The sequence below is a fragment of the Callithrix jacchus genome, chromosome 11 (assembly GCF_049354715.1).
Source record: "Callithrix jacchus isolate 240 chromosome 11, calJac240_pri, whole genome shotgun sequence".
NCBI classification, from domain to species: Eukaryota; Metazoa; Chordata; class Mammalia; order Primates; family Cebidae; genus Callithrix; species Callithrix jacchus.
In genome coordinates this window covers 74,003,398-74,019,709 of record NC_133512.1, presented here as the reverse complement: position 1 = coordinate 74,019,709, position 16,312 = coordinate 74,003,398, and the positions used below count along the sequence as shown (strand labels likewise).

Below are 16,312 nucleotides of genomic sequence, written 5' to 3'. Positions count from 1 at the left end.
GTATATTTTTGAGGTGGACAGTCTATATAATGTGCCAAGGTACTTGTCAGATTCTTATGTTTTATTTTTCATATTGAGAAATATAAAAGGGGAAAAGTGTTCTTAGTTTAGAGAAACATTTAGTATTACTTTTACTATTAAGCAGAAAAGCAATTCATTTCTAATCCTTAGGCTGGGAGATTAGATTCCTTTTCAAATTAAACAACAAAAGTCTTTTTAACTAGGATTATTGAAAACGTCCTTATTCCTACAAATCTCTGAAGAATATGTTACCTAACTTCATAAAGCCCAACATATTCCTGAGAAAATAAGAAAGTAGGAAACGTTTAACGGTGAGGTTACAGATTTACATGTCGGCAATAAACAACAGCAGTTTTTATTTTTGTTTTTGTTTGCACTGAGCCTAAAGAACCAGTCATTATCCAGCAGATAGAATCCTAGTTCTTAGGAACTCATAGAACTTTTCCATAAAGGAAGAGTAGCATTTCAGATTACTTGTGATCTTCATAGGGAACATTTTTGGGGTTAAATACCTAACTCCACTCAACCAAGTTAAATTATTAGACACAAAGGCATTCTGAGAAAGTGAGGAGGATACAACTGAAAGAGCACTTAGGCATTTAAGTATTGTTTCAAATTCTGGGGTGAGCCAGGAATTTATTTTCTTGGACTTTTTATGTTTATTTATACCTGTAGGTTTTTAAAATTCACCTGGTCTTTCTGACATGGATCACTATTCTCTTCTTGGAAGCCATGATCACCAGTTGCTCTCTGTACCGTCTTGCCTGGTCTCCATCAGGACCATTGTGTTTATCATGAAATTATGATTTCTCTTTCCCTGTATCATAACAACATTCATATGTGTAGTTGTACAAAACATGAATGATAGAAAAAAAATATTAGGAAGATCACCTTAATGGGCAGCACAGATTGGTTAAGAACGTGGATAGAAATGAACCCCACCACCAATTATCATGGAGAAGTAAATGGAGATACACTTGGATTGATACACACCAAAGGATGATGATGATGGTTAGAGCTTTCTAGAAACCAGACCATGGGCAGTCTGATTGTTTTTCAGGGATTCATTCTCGGACCTTTTCTCTTCTTACTTTGTATATCTTCCCTTCCCCCCAGGCCCCTAAAGATACGCACTCCCGTGATTTCAACTAGATCCTAAACTCTCATATCAGTCCCAATCTCCTTTTTCTGAAAGTTCAGCTGATTATCTCCAAGTTTCATGTTTGGTCACGTAAAAGCAGGCAATTTCTAAGCCCTCTAATTCTCTAGAGTTGTATTATCCAACATGGTAGTCACTAGTTACCTGAAATGTGACTAGTCTGAATCGAGATATGCTGTAAATATAGAACACACTCCACAATTTTTGTTCTTTTTCTTTTCGTTTTTTTGAGACGGGGTCTCGCTCTGTCACCAGGTGCCAGGCTGGAGTGCAGTGGCGCGATCTTGGCTCACTGAAACCTTTCGGTCTCCTGGGTTGAAACAATTCTCCTGCCTCAGCCTCCTGAGTAGCTGGGACTACAGGCATGTGCCACTATGCCCAGCTAATTTTTGTATTTTTAGTAGAGACGGGGTTTCACCATGTTGGCCAGGATGGTCTCAGTCTCTTGACCTCGTGATCCGCTCACCTTGGCCTCCCAAAGTTCTAGGATTACAGGTGTGAGCTACCACACCCGGCCACACTCCACAATTTGAAGACAGTATTTTAAAATGTAAACAGTGTGATTAATAATATTTATATTTCTTACGTGTAAAAATATAATTTGAATATATTAAGTTAAATAAAACATGTTAAAGTTAATCCATTTGTTTCTTTTTAATACAGCCATTAGAAGTAGAAAATAGCAAATGTGGCTCACGTTAGGTTTTTAGAGAGCAGTGGAGTGTGTCCACTTTGCTCTATCCCCACCTTATTTCAAGGCACTATTATATCTTATTTGAGTAGTAGCCCCCAGTCTTTTCTACCTCCAGCCCATCATTTGCTATAGTAATTTTTCTAAATGTTGGATTTGCCTCATGACTTTGGAAACAAAATAATTAGATTATCTCCCAGTTCTGCAATTAACTAGCTGCATAACCTTGGACAATAATTTAATGTTTCTAAATCCCAGTTCTAGCATCCTCTAAGTGGAGATAAAGAATAGGAGAGGATTTTGTATCAATTAATCGAGGCATTGTTTGCAGAGCTTCTATCAGCACTTATCACTTAGTAAACAGTGCGTGAAACCTTTGTGAGCTGGTTGCCACTTTCTAGCTGCACCCTGTGCTGCCTTTCTGCATGAACCAATATGGCTCCAGTCATACTGACCCATTGAACTAACAGTTCAGCTGTGTCATAATTTCTGCATTCCATGTGCCCTATCACACCCTCATCTTTCTCCCATGCTTGAGTAACTCCTATTTCTCATTCAGGACCAGTTTTGGGACCATCTCCTTTGGAAGCTTTCTCTTCCTTCCCCAATCTCTGCATTAGGTACCTTCACAACTAGTGTGTGTTCCTGTTATGAGTGAAGAGTAATGACAAGTGTCACGGGTGTTGGAGTTAGTAAGTTCTAGGTCCAAATTACAGATTCTAGGTTCAAATTGGAACTTCATGACTGTGAGACCTTGAGCAAATGCCTAACCTCTCTGAAGCTAAATTTTTCTTATTAGTAAAGTAAGACACTGGTAACTGTCTTAGAGAGAGATTAAGAGGCATTACAGTATCTGATACATATAGAATGCAATAAATAGCTATCATTGCAATGGCAGCCTCTATCATAACTGTTTACTTATCTGTCTTTCCATTTGAAACTTAAGCTGCTAGAAGAAAATGACATGTGTTTGATTGGTCCTTGTATCACTAAAGCTTAGTGCAGTGCCTATGAGCCCTCAACCTAAGTTTGTTAAATAAAAGGATGAATTAATAAATGATGGATGAATAAATAACACCACTGGCATGTAAGAGAGGGTTGGATTTGACCTTCTAGAGAGATGGCCATTCAGGGTAAATTAAAATAAATTATGTTGGCAAACCCAGTGAGACTGTGAGAAACTCAAGTAAAGGACATTTTAAAAACCTTGGCAGAAATCTGACAGATTTTTTCCCAACAGTCCTTGGTGAAGCCATTGTGTCTGGAGGTAACAGCCACACAGTGGGTAATATCTGATAATTATATATCTTTTAGTTTCTTCAGTGAGTTTACCAATGCCTTTTTAAATTTATTAAACATTTCTGGAGATACAAAGCACAATGAAGAAGAGAAGAGTCTGCAGGGTTTTTGAGTTCAATGGGAAGAATAGCTGCATCTGTTTTCTTTTCTCTTGTGTTTATTGTTTTTTAACCCCTGCTATTCCACAACATAGAAGTGATTCCCCAAAGACATCAAACATCTGTCATCTAGTTACTGGTTCTCTAATTCCAGGCTGTCAGCCATCACTTTCATACAGTTATCCAGTTTCTATCTGAATTCTGTTGAAGTGAAACTATGGAAGGAGGGGGCCTGTAATTCATATATTATAGATAGATATTTTCTTGTTATATAGTTGATTTGGAAACTGCTGAGCAATATTTACATGCAACATGATTGCTATAAAAGTTCAAACAGCAGGCCTCAAATTTCACATCAGCAATGACAGTTTTAGTCTAGAGTCACTAGAGACAAATGGCAGATAGCTATTGTGAGGTTTGAACTTCCTTTTACTTTTTTTTCTCTCAAAGTTGATGTTTCTGTTAGGCCATTTCACAATGACTTGGAAGCCAAATAATCTTCATCTCTCACTAAAGTAAGAAGCCTACTGCAAATTTTGTGCTACTTTACGATATTTTTGTTACAGTCACAATCAGTTTAAAAAACTAGAAAAATAGTAATATGTCATTTGCATAATACAGTCTCTAAGGGGGGAAAAAAACCTAAAATAAAGTTTTGGAGTAGATGAAATGGTAGAAATTCATGGCAATAATCACAGCTAACACTTACATCATGTACTTACTATGTGCCAGGCACTATTTTAAGTCCTTTAGACCTCAGACTTTTTAAATGGTTATATTTATAAAGTTGTCTTATATTCATTTATTTATTCAAAAAATATTTCTGGAATATGATGTGTCCCAAAGGAACATGCCATAAATGATGAACAAGAGACAGGTTTGTTGTCCTTATGAAGCTACGGCTGTGTCTCTTCTAATGTCAAGGACATTTTATTAGAATCTTGCTTCACAGTAACCAAGGAAAGATTTGAACCTCCTAAGAGTTGTGATGCTATGATATACTAATATTTCAAATTCTGTATCAAAAATGTTCATGTTTTTTACTAAAATATATTAAAAACACTTGCCACTGTTGATCTTTTATGTGATAACACAGCTCAAAGATTAAAATAATATCATATAATCCACGCAGTAAACATACAGGAAGTAGTTTCATTTCTTTGTCAAGTTTTGACTTAGAGTGTTTCTGCCTCTTGGTTTTATGGGCTCCTTCCACACTTTGTCTTCTTCCTATTTGGATGGGAGTTCCTATTTCTTTTCTCTAAAATTAACAAACGGCTGAAAGGGCATAATACAATAATCTCCTAAACAAAGGGCATAGTGCCCTTTCTGCAATGTTTGGCACCTGGAATGTGAAAGTCTTTGAAAATGTTCTTTCTGCATGAAATACAGCTCTCATGTGGTTTGAGGTTCAGACGGGGAAACATAACTCTTTCTACATGTTAGCAATGTAATGATTGTAGGTTGAAATGTCAAAATGCAGAAAATTATAAATGTTACTGTAAATAGACAAGGTCAAATCCAGAATACACATATCTTCAATCTCTATTAGACAGAGATATGAATAAATTTATTTTTGAGATCCTGTCCTAAGATTTTAATAACCACTTCATTTTATAGTAATAAAGATAGCAGCTAATTACATTGTTTGCAAGGTTAGCATAATAGCTCAGTATCCAAAGTTAGCTTGAATTAGAATTTGTGTGTATATCATACTAATAGTGGATTAAATACAATCTGATTTCATTATTTTTAGCACTATGAAATATATACATGCAGATTTGTTTGAGGACATTTATTTTAAACATTTACACTAACCATAACTCCAAAAAAATGTTTAAAATGTACAAAACATCTTTTTAATTTCAGAGATACAAGTTTACTAAGCATAGCTTCAAAGAAAAATGTCTAAAATGTATAAAACATATTTTTAATTTCAGAGATACAAGTTTTTATATAAGTGGATATTACTCTGCCTTTTTTTTTTTTTTTTTTTTTTTTTTTGAGACAGTCGTTCTCTGTCACCAGGCTGGAGTCCAGTGGCGCGATCTCCGCTCACTGCAACCTCCACCTCCCAGGTCCGAGCAATTCTCCTGCTTCAGCCTCCCGAGTAGCTGGGACTACAGGCACACGCCACTATCCCCAGCTAATTTTTGTATTTTTAGTAAAGACTGGGTTTAATCGTGTTAGCCAGGATGGTGTCGATCTCCTGACCTCATGATCTGCCCACCTTGACCTCCCAAAGTGCTGGGACTACAGGTGTGAGCCTTCACGCCTGGCCACTCTACTTGTACTTAATACTTGAAAGCATCCTTGTATTGGACACGTATATTATATATATTATTATTGATTATAATATCATCTTTCATTAAATACCTCCTATGACATTGGTTCTGTACTCTGTTTTAACTATAATATTTCATTTCATCCTCACAATAACTATGTTAGATTTAGGTCAGTATTGTTATCCTCATCTTACAGGTGAGGAAACCGAAACTTTGGAAGGTTAAGTAACTTGCCCACCACTATAAGTAACTGAAAGAATTGAGATTTACATTCAAGTCTTTCTGGTTCCAGGTCTTCTTAACCTTTACATAATACAAAATACCCCTACTTTCCTCGAAATGGTGATTTGAGCTGAGTGACAATAACTATTACATCTTTTCTTACCTGAGCAGTAAACCACCTGTGCTACTTAGTTCTCAGACTGGAGATGTGTTCTGTGTTCCTGCAGGGTTGAGTGTAACAACTGTGAGACTGGAGAACAGTGTGGTGCAATTATGCATGGCAATGCTGTCACCTTCTGTGAGCCATATGGTCCACGAGAACTGGTAAGTATGTGCTATTTATGTACGTTATTCCATTATAGTATTTACTGAGTTTTTTTTTTTACCAACAGAAGCTTTTCTTATGCTCTTAAAATTCAAATTCAAATATGATTTATGAGTCCTATTACAAACATCTTAAAATTAGGAAGGGTGATTCTGTGGCCTATTTTCAGATGTAAAAATAAATAATTCAGTAATAAAATTGGCAACATCAATGGATCTCGTTAAACATGGTGCATCACTATGATTAGATGACTTTTTAAAAATATGAGTATTTGCTGTGATATCCATAATAAATAATTTATGACCTTCTAAGTTCTGCTATAAAGCCATGATCTTAAAATTGTCCTTATTTTCTCCTTTGAAGTTAAAACTGTTGGGTGTTCAGTTTTATCACATTATTTTAAAATTTTAGCCAATAGCCATAGAGGAACCTGATGGATTTTCCTTTAAATGAAAAGCCTACTGAATAAACCATTTTTTAAAATTTTGGTTTATGTCAAATTACTTAGAAGCAGATTATTTTCCTTTACTTTAGGCTTATTAGTAGTAGCTTTTGCTTGCCAAATTGTATGTAAAATGAAACATAAGCATTCTAAATTGAACGAAGTGGAACTACTGGCCATGATCACGTGGCTAATGAGCCCTTTTTCTGTTGACTTGGTAATTCTTACTTGCCTGAAGACTACTTTCATTTTACCTTCTTGAAAAATAATACAAAAGCAATTGTTAAGTTATATCCTGGTTCAATTCCTTTGTCCCTGATACTCTTCTTGTACTATCTCTTATGCTTTACTTTCCTGCTTTTCACCTTGGGCTTCAATTCTTGTTCTTTTATTTGGAACTTCTTCCTTTGCAGAGGGCTAGCAACAGGTTGTAGTTTTCAGCCTTATGTAACAATTGTGTTTCAAAATCATTAACTTTAAAAGTTGTCAAAAGACTGGCTTCCAGTGTAAATGGCGGTGGGGGTGGGTACCTAGATGGGCAATTAAAAGAAGATTTCGTTATCAAAATGTGAAAGCCAATTAATTGTAAGATGGTTCTTATTTTATGCTGCTTAAATACCCCTTTCATGGCAATAGATACATTTAATTTGTTAAAGATACAAGCTTCAGAACATTGATGAATTGAGGGATTTTTAGTTGAAATTACAATACAAACAGAATTAATTGGATGCAAATTAAAATAATAGGTGCTCATAATTCAAGCCTCACAAGGTGCTATAATATTCCTGCAGACAAGTATGATTCTGGTGGTGAAGTTTTTCTTGAAAAAATAGATTTGCTGGTACATTTTAAATAATATACCATGACAGAATTAATTATCTATAAACCTTAGCACAGAATTAATTTTTTTACTGTAGTTAATTTAGCTTACACTAAATGCCTATTTTAGAAGGTGTCTCATTTAGTAATATTCCTGGAAATGCTTGACAAGTTATTTTTGTTTTCACTGATTAATAGGAAATAAAAATATCTAAGAATATAGGCCGGGTGCGGTGGCTCACGCCTGTAATCCCAGCACTTTAGATCGAGACCATCCTGGTCAACATGGTGGAACCCCGTCTCTACTAAAAATACAAAAAAAAAATGAGCTGGGCACGGTGGCGCGTGCCTGTAATCCCAGCTACTCGGGAGGCTGAGGCAGGAGAATTGCCTGAACCCAGGAGGCGGAGGTTGCGGTGAGCCACAATCGCGCCATTGCACTTCAGCCTGGGTAACAAGAATGAAACTCCGCCTCAAAAAAAAAAAAAAAAAAAAAAAATCTGAGAATATAATGCCAAAATTAATATTTTTATAGCATAAACTGAAGTATCTATTTAATCCCATGTATATTTAATCCTGATCATTTCACTATATCCCTGTTTATTTAGCATTAGAGTTGATATATCTAATGGGCTAATTTTGAGCTGTGTTTTATAATTAATGTGGGTTTAACCTTTCAACTAAAAGGAAAATATTCAAAATAATTATCTTCCTCTGAGAAATGAGAAAGTGTCTAGTTTTTGTATTTCCATTATAAATATTTTCCTAAGATAAATTTGCATGGTGATATTCAAAAGGAATAAAATAAAACATTGAGAATGATGGCAATGATGTCCACATTTTATACTAACTTCTAATTTTTCATAATTTTTATACTCTATTGGTGTCCCCAAAGCAAAAATATATATTGTACCCAAGTTGTGTTTATAGAAGCAGATCAATCAAATGAAAAGTGAGGAATTTGGTTTTCAGTTAACATTATATTCAATATTTGCTGAAATCCTAACATTTGCATGGTACATTATGACTGAATGCAGTCAAAATTATTGTGCATGAGGACTAATGAAATATCAACCCCCAAACATCACTTTTTAAACAGTGTGCCTTCTTATTTTTCATAAAGCCCATTCTTACTGAAGTTGTAAGAAAAAGAACTGCAAGCAAAGAACCTTAGTAGGCTAAGCTTTATCTTTTAAAATGCTAAAAAAAGAGCATCTCCATTTTGTGAATATAGTTAAATAGCCATTTCATTTCAGGAGACATTAGTCAGAGGTGGCAGTTAATGTTTACCTGGACATAGCACAAGTTTTTGCTTCTTTTACTGCTGTGCTGTGTACCCCTCACTGGTTTTTATTTAACCCAGTGAAGTCTCTGTATTTCAGGTAGTGACCCTGAACTTTATTCATTTTGCTAGTATAAAATAAAGGTAAAAAGGAATTCATTTACTTCTTTAAAGAAAAATGTGCTCTCAGAATTTAAAATGTAATGAGTTATGATACACTCCTTTTTTAAAAAAAAAGAAATTATTTACTAAATTATTACTATTATTTTTTAAGACAAGGTCTCACTCTGTCACCTAGGCTGGTGTGCAGGGGCACCATCATGGCTCACTGCTGCCCTGACCTCCTGGGCTCGGGTGATCCTCTGGCCTCATCCTCCCACCTCAGCCTCCCAAGTAGCTGGGACTACAGGCATGCACCACCACACCCAGCCAATTTCTTTTTAATTCTTTGTAGAGACTCGGTCTCCCTATGTTGCCTAGGCTGGTCTTGAACTCCTGGGTTCAAGCAGTCCTACTGCCTTGGCATCCCAAAGTGCTGGGATTGCAGGCATGAGCTTTGCTGGGCCTATTTACTGAATTATTCTCACATATTTGGAAATGCATTTTAATTACAAGGGTGAGTTTGGACTAAAACAATGTCAAACCCAATAAAAAATTTTAGAGAAAAAGTGCAGAATGAACAGCCTCAGCCTACAGTGATTTCTTCAGATTCATTTAGTTATCATACTAATTTTCTATAGTTTTGAGTGTATTTAATAATTTAAGAGAGTGAGATTTGGTAAGAAGAAGTTAATCTATCAGACATTCATAGTTATTATATATATTATTTATCAAAAGCTCTTTAAGGGCCCCTTTTGTTTTCAGAATATCATGTATAAAGGCTTAATAACTCATATTTGAACTCAAGATTAATAATTTGTAATACCCAATTATAAATCTAGGTATAATTTATATTTATAATACTCAAGTATAAATATAGATGAATAGATTTCAGAATTGATTTCATAAGCAGTGCTTCTTTTTATTCCCTCATCTTTCCTGTTCTTTCTTGTAGCTAATATTTTACTAATAAAAGAATGGGTAAAAGTAAAGAAATGAGAGCCAACCATTCTACCAGTCCCTGATGAAAAAAAGTAGAATAAGTGACTAATCAAACTGTAGGGTCACCCTCAATTAGCACATGTAATTTGAAATTTGACGATATTTCACACAACTTTCTGTTCACTAGCAGAGGTCACAGCTTGTGGACCTTGATCAAGTAGGTGACACAAACATCATTATTACACCAATGGGATAAGTATCTAAGACTCTTCAGTATATTTAATGCATTAGCAATAGGTTTATAGCCATGTAGTTAAAGCACACATTCAGTCATCTCTCCAAGTCATGATGCAGATATTTTGATATTCACATGCATCCAATCTTTCAGTCTTCACATCTCAACTGAATTTCAACAGAGCAAGAGGCTTGTTCACTCATTTCCTATGGCTGTTCATGAATTATATAGCACTTGACCCTTCTGCATTTGTGGAATTATCACATGGGGCTAACAAAGTGCAGGGATATGTCTAAAGATGTTATTAAGACAGATAAGAAACAAAAGTGAGACAGCCTGCTGCCTCTGACACAGTGAAAAGAGTTACCCATTTTCTGTTGCAAAGGGTGGAGTCACTGAAATGTCCTATATTGTAATCTTCAGAGTTTCAGAACCCAACAAAATGAGAACATTAATGCTTATCTCATTTGAGCTGGTATGGGTCAAAGCCACTGCTCTAAAGAATAAATAAATAAAATGTTAAAATTACAGAGGCACCATTTCTCTTTCAGAAGGGGGAAATTTTTCTTAAGCATGCTTCTTCATGAAACTAAGAAAAAGTAGCAGAAACATGTTGGAAGACTATTTCTAGGTCCATAATTCTATTTCTTTTCTTTATTTTTTTTGGTAACAGTTTTATTGAGAAATAATCCACAGATTCTACATCCTTTAATTTAAAGTATATAGTTCAAGGTTTTGGGTTTATTTACAAAGTTGTGGAACCATTATTACAATCAATTTTATATCATTTTATTACACCCCTCCACAAAGAAAGCCTACAACCTTTAGCTATTGTAGTTATATTTCCTTTTCAAAATAATTTTATTCTACTCATTTGTTCTTAATTTATCTCCCAGTTTTTGTTCAGTAGGCTTTTTGCTACATTCTTTTTGGGTCCCAGATCTACTGATATGTTAGGATGGAGGGGAGATGGTAGAATGAGTAGAGAGGAGCTTTGTTAAATGCCTTCACCAGATAACCTGCTGGATTCCACTAAAAACAGTTTATGAAAGGACACTGAGAAATATGCTATCCGTCCCTAAGTCAGAATTTTACTGCTTCATTTTACACAGGGGAATAAGAAACAGATCTGTGTTCAGACACATTGATAAAATGAACCAACAACCAGATAAATGCAACTTCTGTTAATGGATTTCTTCTTTCCTCTTTTTTACCTCTTCCCCTCCCCACCCCTCTCCCAGCATCTTTCTCCTCTTTCTCCTCTCTTTCTATCTTGTCTTATTTTTATATATTCTTTCTCTCTAGATTACCACAAGCCTTAATACAACAACAGCTTCTGTCCTCCAATTTTCGATTGGTAAGTGTTTTTAGCAATTATAACAATTTAACTTGGAAATGTTTGCTTTAAAGATAGTGTGCAATCAGGATTATAATGCCAGATGCTTTTAGATTTACAGAATAGTAAATCTTAGCTTTGCAGTAAATAATCTGCAACATTTTTAAAGTGAAATAAATATTTTTAAATGTTACATTCTTTTCTCACATCTCTCTAGCAGTGAGTAGTATTAAAAATATTGCAGATAATTCAAAACATCTTAAAATGATTTACATATGTATTTTGCATACATTGGCTTATTGTATTATAGCAGGATTACCTAGCAAGTTATATTTTGCTCAGATTAAGATTGAAATATGTTCCATTTCCTGAGCTCTAACTGCTAGTGAGAGAGATAGTTATTGGTAACCAAAAGTAACCAATTAAGACTTCATGTTTGGCATGAATAATCTATTTTAAGTTCAAACACAGATAATTTTTTAAAATATCTGTATCTGGCAGTGTTTAACTGCTTTTGTTTTAGAGCTAAAAGTCCCACCTAAAGCATTCAGTAAAATAAGGTGCCTTTTGATCAAGTGTTTGCAGTTTTGTGGTCTATTCTATTACCTTCCATTTTATTTTTCAAGGGTATATATTTATTAAAAACTTGTATAAATTTACAAAGGAAATGTTCTAGGGGAAGAAAGATGCTGTCTTCTGATGGGGCCTAGATCCCATAAGAAAGACACCCACTCCTGGCCATTCCCTCTGGCATGAGAATTGCAGATGTCTACCAGCCATGCTCAGGACAGCTTCCTCCAGTCGCTTCCGTATCTTAGGAGGTCCACCATTAGTGAAAGGACTATTCCCTCAGGAGCCTTTTATTCCAAATTGCAAGTCCGTGTTCTATAGCCAGGAGCCCACTGTGTTTGATTTGGCCAAAGAGCAGTTTTCTTCAAGTCATGTATTTATCACTTTTTCATCAGTGTGCCTCCTTTCAGCCTGTGTAGGAGGTACTATGTGAAATCACCTGATTACATTATTTTCTTCTCCAATTGACAGTATTACCTACAACAATTTACCGACAGTTCAGAAGTCCATGTGTGATCATAAGTAAAGTGTTAGTGAAAACAAAAATAATGGTTTTTTGATGAGAGAGTTTTCTTTGATTTATTAACAAGTGTATCCTAACTCTTCTGTAGCAAGCACATGATGTTTTATAATCAGAAAAAAATATATTTTTAAAGAGTTATGGTACTACAAAAACAAATATTTTAAACTGTGGCATGACAGGCAACTTAAAGCCTCTTAATCAGAACAAGTGTGTTTAGATTAATTAAGCTATTAACATAAAAATAAGCTGAATAATGGTTAATAATGTATCAGTATTCTGAGTACTTGTTCTTCCTTTTTGTTAGAGAAATGAACATTAGTTTCAGATATTGTCTTTAAGCAATAAAAGAACACAAGAGAAACAATTTTAAAATATTTGTCTCCTAATTCTAATATTATCTGTACATTATTCAAAAAAGGAGAGCTCCTACACCAATCAAATTATTTTTTATTAAAGGGAAAAATTATTCTTTATTAAAGGGAAAAATAGTATACTGCTAATATGGTGTAGATTCTCTATTCCCTTGCCTTTCATTTGTATCAATACAATAGAGTTGATGAAAAAGGACCAGGAAGAGAAGTTAATCAGAGAATGCAAGGTTTAGTACCTAAGACTCAAAACCCAGAGCAAGCACCAGGGCTAAGGTCTCAGGCGTAGACACGAACATGGGACTTAACAAGAGCCCCTGTTCTCTCCACAAGCTGTAGCCCACCAGGCCAGCTTGTGCTATTTAAAGCACAGATTGGAATACTGCTGGAAGACTGGAAGAGTAGTAGAATTGGGAATGAGAGAGAGATGGCAAGGGAGAAGATAAAGGAGGGGAGGAAGGAAAGAGGAAGGAAGAAAATGAGAAAAAGATCTCAAGTTTATAACTAAAAATACATTTATAAATATTTTCAGGTGGCAGTTTTAGAATCAAAAGTGAAATTTTAATATATCCTTAGGAATGAAATGGAACATATTTAGTCAAAGAAATTATAATTTATTGTTTATACACTTCATTTGTGCATTTACTTACTACATTTTGAGTGTAAAAAAACTGGGGGAACCAAGAAGAGTCTGGGTGGCAAAGAAACAGTGCAGTAGCAAACCGTTTGTTGTAAGGTGTGTGGTGAGTACGGTATATGGGCAAAACTTTCCAGAAATGGTTTTGTATATCTCATTAACGTTTGTTTATATGGATGTTTATGAGGTATGAGTATGTGACATTATTCTGTTTACTTTTGTGATATGAGGGCAGACTGAGGCACACTCACAAATTCTAGAAATGTCGTAATTGTGTTTATCCGTAGTAAACAAATACCAGAATAGCAATTAAAATGAATCCAACCAATCTAATAGCCACCATAATAGCCATTTTATTTATACTCAGTTCAAAAATTATATTAGCATTAAGTTATAAAAACTATATGTTAACAATTCAACATTTACATTTCCTTGCATACTGTCGAATTCTTTAAATCTGTATTAATAATATGGTTACATATGTTCAGTTAGTTTTAGTGTCACTCCTCGGAATTCCTTTAGGATATTAAATGTTAAATATTCACTGTATAACACAATGATTTAAGCAGTTTTCTAGGAAGTTCCATCATTATTTACGGCCTAAGTGGTGAATTGTGTTCATAATTGGGCATATATAACCACAATTGGAGAAATTATTGTGTTGATACTTTCATATTGCTCTTGTAAACATTTTCAGTTGTATAACAAACATCATCCAAAGACTCCTGTGGGTAACACCCCCCACGGGCACCGAGGAAGGAGAATTGTCCAGACCCCAGGCACAACCAGTGCCTGAAGAATATCTTAGTTTACAGTGTTATTGCTCAGCTGTTTCCTTTATATAATCCTGCATATATAATTATATATTAGTTTATAGAATTAGTGCTTGAAGTATAACTTACTGCTTACATATGTCTAGTTTATATAATCATACTTAATACTTATATCTTCTTAGTTCTATATAATCTTTCTATATGATCATAGGTATTGTAGTCGGAGGTATACCGACACACTTAGTGCTGATTTATATAATCCTTCTATGTAACCATATAGTAGTTTGTAGTAGGAGGAATGCCTAGAGCAGTCACAGAACAGAAGCAGTACATGGAAAAACAGCCAGACCAGGACAAGAACCGAAGATCCAGGCAGTGGTGTCCCTGCCTGAAAGGGCATACGCTGTATGGCAGGCTTGGAGCAAGAGCCTCTCCTCCTGATAAAGGAGTTGTAGTACCTTGCACCCAGTTTCTGTGGAAAGTAGGCCACAGGCCTGAGATCCTGGAAGTAACAGGGAGAAGAACCCCTCTGGTGTGACCAGTCACGGTGGCTGTATACCCTGTCAGTCTTTTCTCACTTCTGTGCTAGCTCAAATCATCCTCCCATAAATATCTTAAGAGAAGAGCACAAGTTTGTCAGTTCCCACTGCATTAAGCTTATAGTATCCTTCTATTAGAAATCCTTTGAAGTCTCCAATCCCCAGATAAGAAGTGTTGCATGCAACACCTGTTGCACATAGCCCACTTCCTTGCCTCGGTGACCTAGTGAGGATGGACCCCTTTTCTGTAACGACCCTCTACTACTGCACACGGCACGGCCCACCTCTCAGCCCAGGTGACATAATGGGATGGTCCCCTTGCTTGTGACTCCCGTGATTATTTATGCCCTACTACTAAGCCTATTGATGATGACCTCACTCACAACCCTGCCCCCTGCTTGTAACTAATAAATACAGATGGTCTTGGGAATTGGGGGAGCCAACGCTGATCTCTGCTCACAGGTGACATGGCTCCCTGAGTCCAGAGGCTCTTCACCAGTTCTTCAGTGTCCTGTCTCTTTACTTCTCGGATCCTGCACCTCAACACAGCATGAGAGACACCCCACGACCCTGTGGGGCCCCAACTGCCCCACAGACTCCCAAGTCCCTCATACAAAAATTGCTTGAATTATTAAAGGGTGTCTCAAATAAACTCCATCATGCCAGTGTTTAGCAATGCTGTCTCAATTCTTTCAGACACACACACACACACAAATGTATACACAATATATACATATATTACAGTATATATATATATATATATATATATACACATCAATGTGTATATCTAATGTGTATATAATGTATATATTATATATGGGTTAGATACATGTGTATATATATACATATATACATATGCACACACATACGCATACATACATAAATATTACCTGTCTTAACCAAATGATTTTTAAGGTTAAAGAATCCTGAAAATACAGTTCTGCAAGATGAAATTTATCATATTATCTGTAGCTAAATCATCTTGGAAAGTGTCCTAAAATATTCTTGGGAGAACTTTTCATTTTTCCATTCCAATGAAAGATCTCGTATCCATTTCTGTGCTGAGGCATCAATTTGCTACCATCTCTCTTGATTCATTAGATTCAACTTGTAAAATTTATGGTTGTAGCCTTAGCGGTGTTTACCTGCTTCCTTTAGATTTCCTCTGGGATAGGAGGAGAAATTTGAGATGGCGCCCTTGCAAAGTGTTATCTTACAGATACCTTTGAACTCTGCTCTCTCAGGCAGGGTTGAGGGTCCAAAGGAAATGCTGGTAGTCCTTTTTGTCAATCATTCAATTAACAAAATTTTACTGAATATTTGTTTGAGCTGGCTTTAACTCTGGGAAAACAAAATAAGTAAGAAAACAGAACATTTTTATAGCACTTAACAATGTAGTAGAAGGCACTGAGTACATACAGAGCATAAATCTCCAGAAAGTGGCATTTTTGTAAACAGAGTGGGTCTGTATATAGGTCCCAGGGTGGCAGGGCCTAACGAGATCCTTCATGAAGGCTTCTTAGCAAGGAGAATCCCTGCCAACAACCTGAGTCACTTGAAAGGACAGAGAAAGGTTTTTCAGGTGAGAAGGCAGAGTGAACATAGGCAAGGCATTGGAGGGGAACATATGTGCCCTCCTAGAGCAGA

General features: G+C 35.7%; 1 protein-coding gene across 7 annotated transcripts in view; it reads left to right on the top strand.

The window, feature by feature from the left end:
* RELN (reelin) overlaps window positions 1-16,312 on the top strand; it is a 559,409-nt gene that overhangs the window by 286,517 nt on the left and 256,580 nt on the right. For all 7 annotated transcript variants that reach the window (XM_002751683.6, XM_002751684.6, XM_078343077.1 and 4 more), the window contains 2 exons: window positions 6,003-6,099; window positions 11,225-11,276. In XM_002751683.6, coding sequence (XP_002751729.4) covers window positions 6,003-6,099; window positions 11,225-11,276 — 149 coding nt within the window. The remainder of the gene's footprint in view (window positions 1-6,002; window positions 6,100-11,224; window positions 11,277-16,312) is intronic.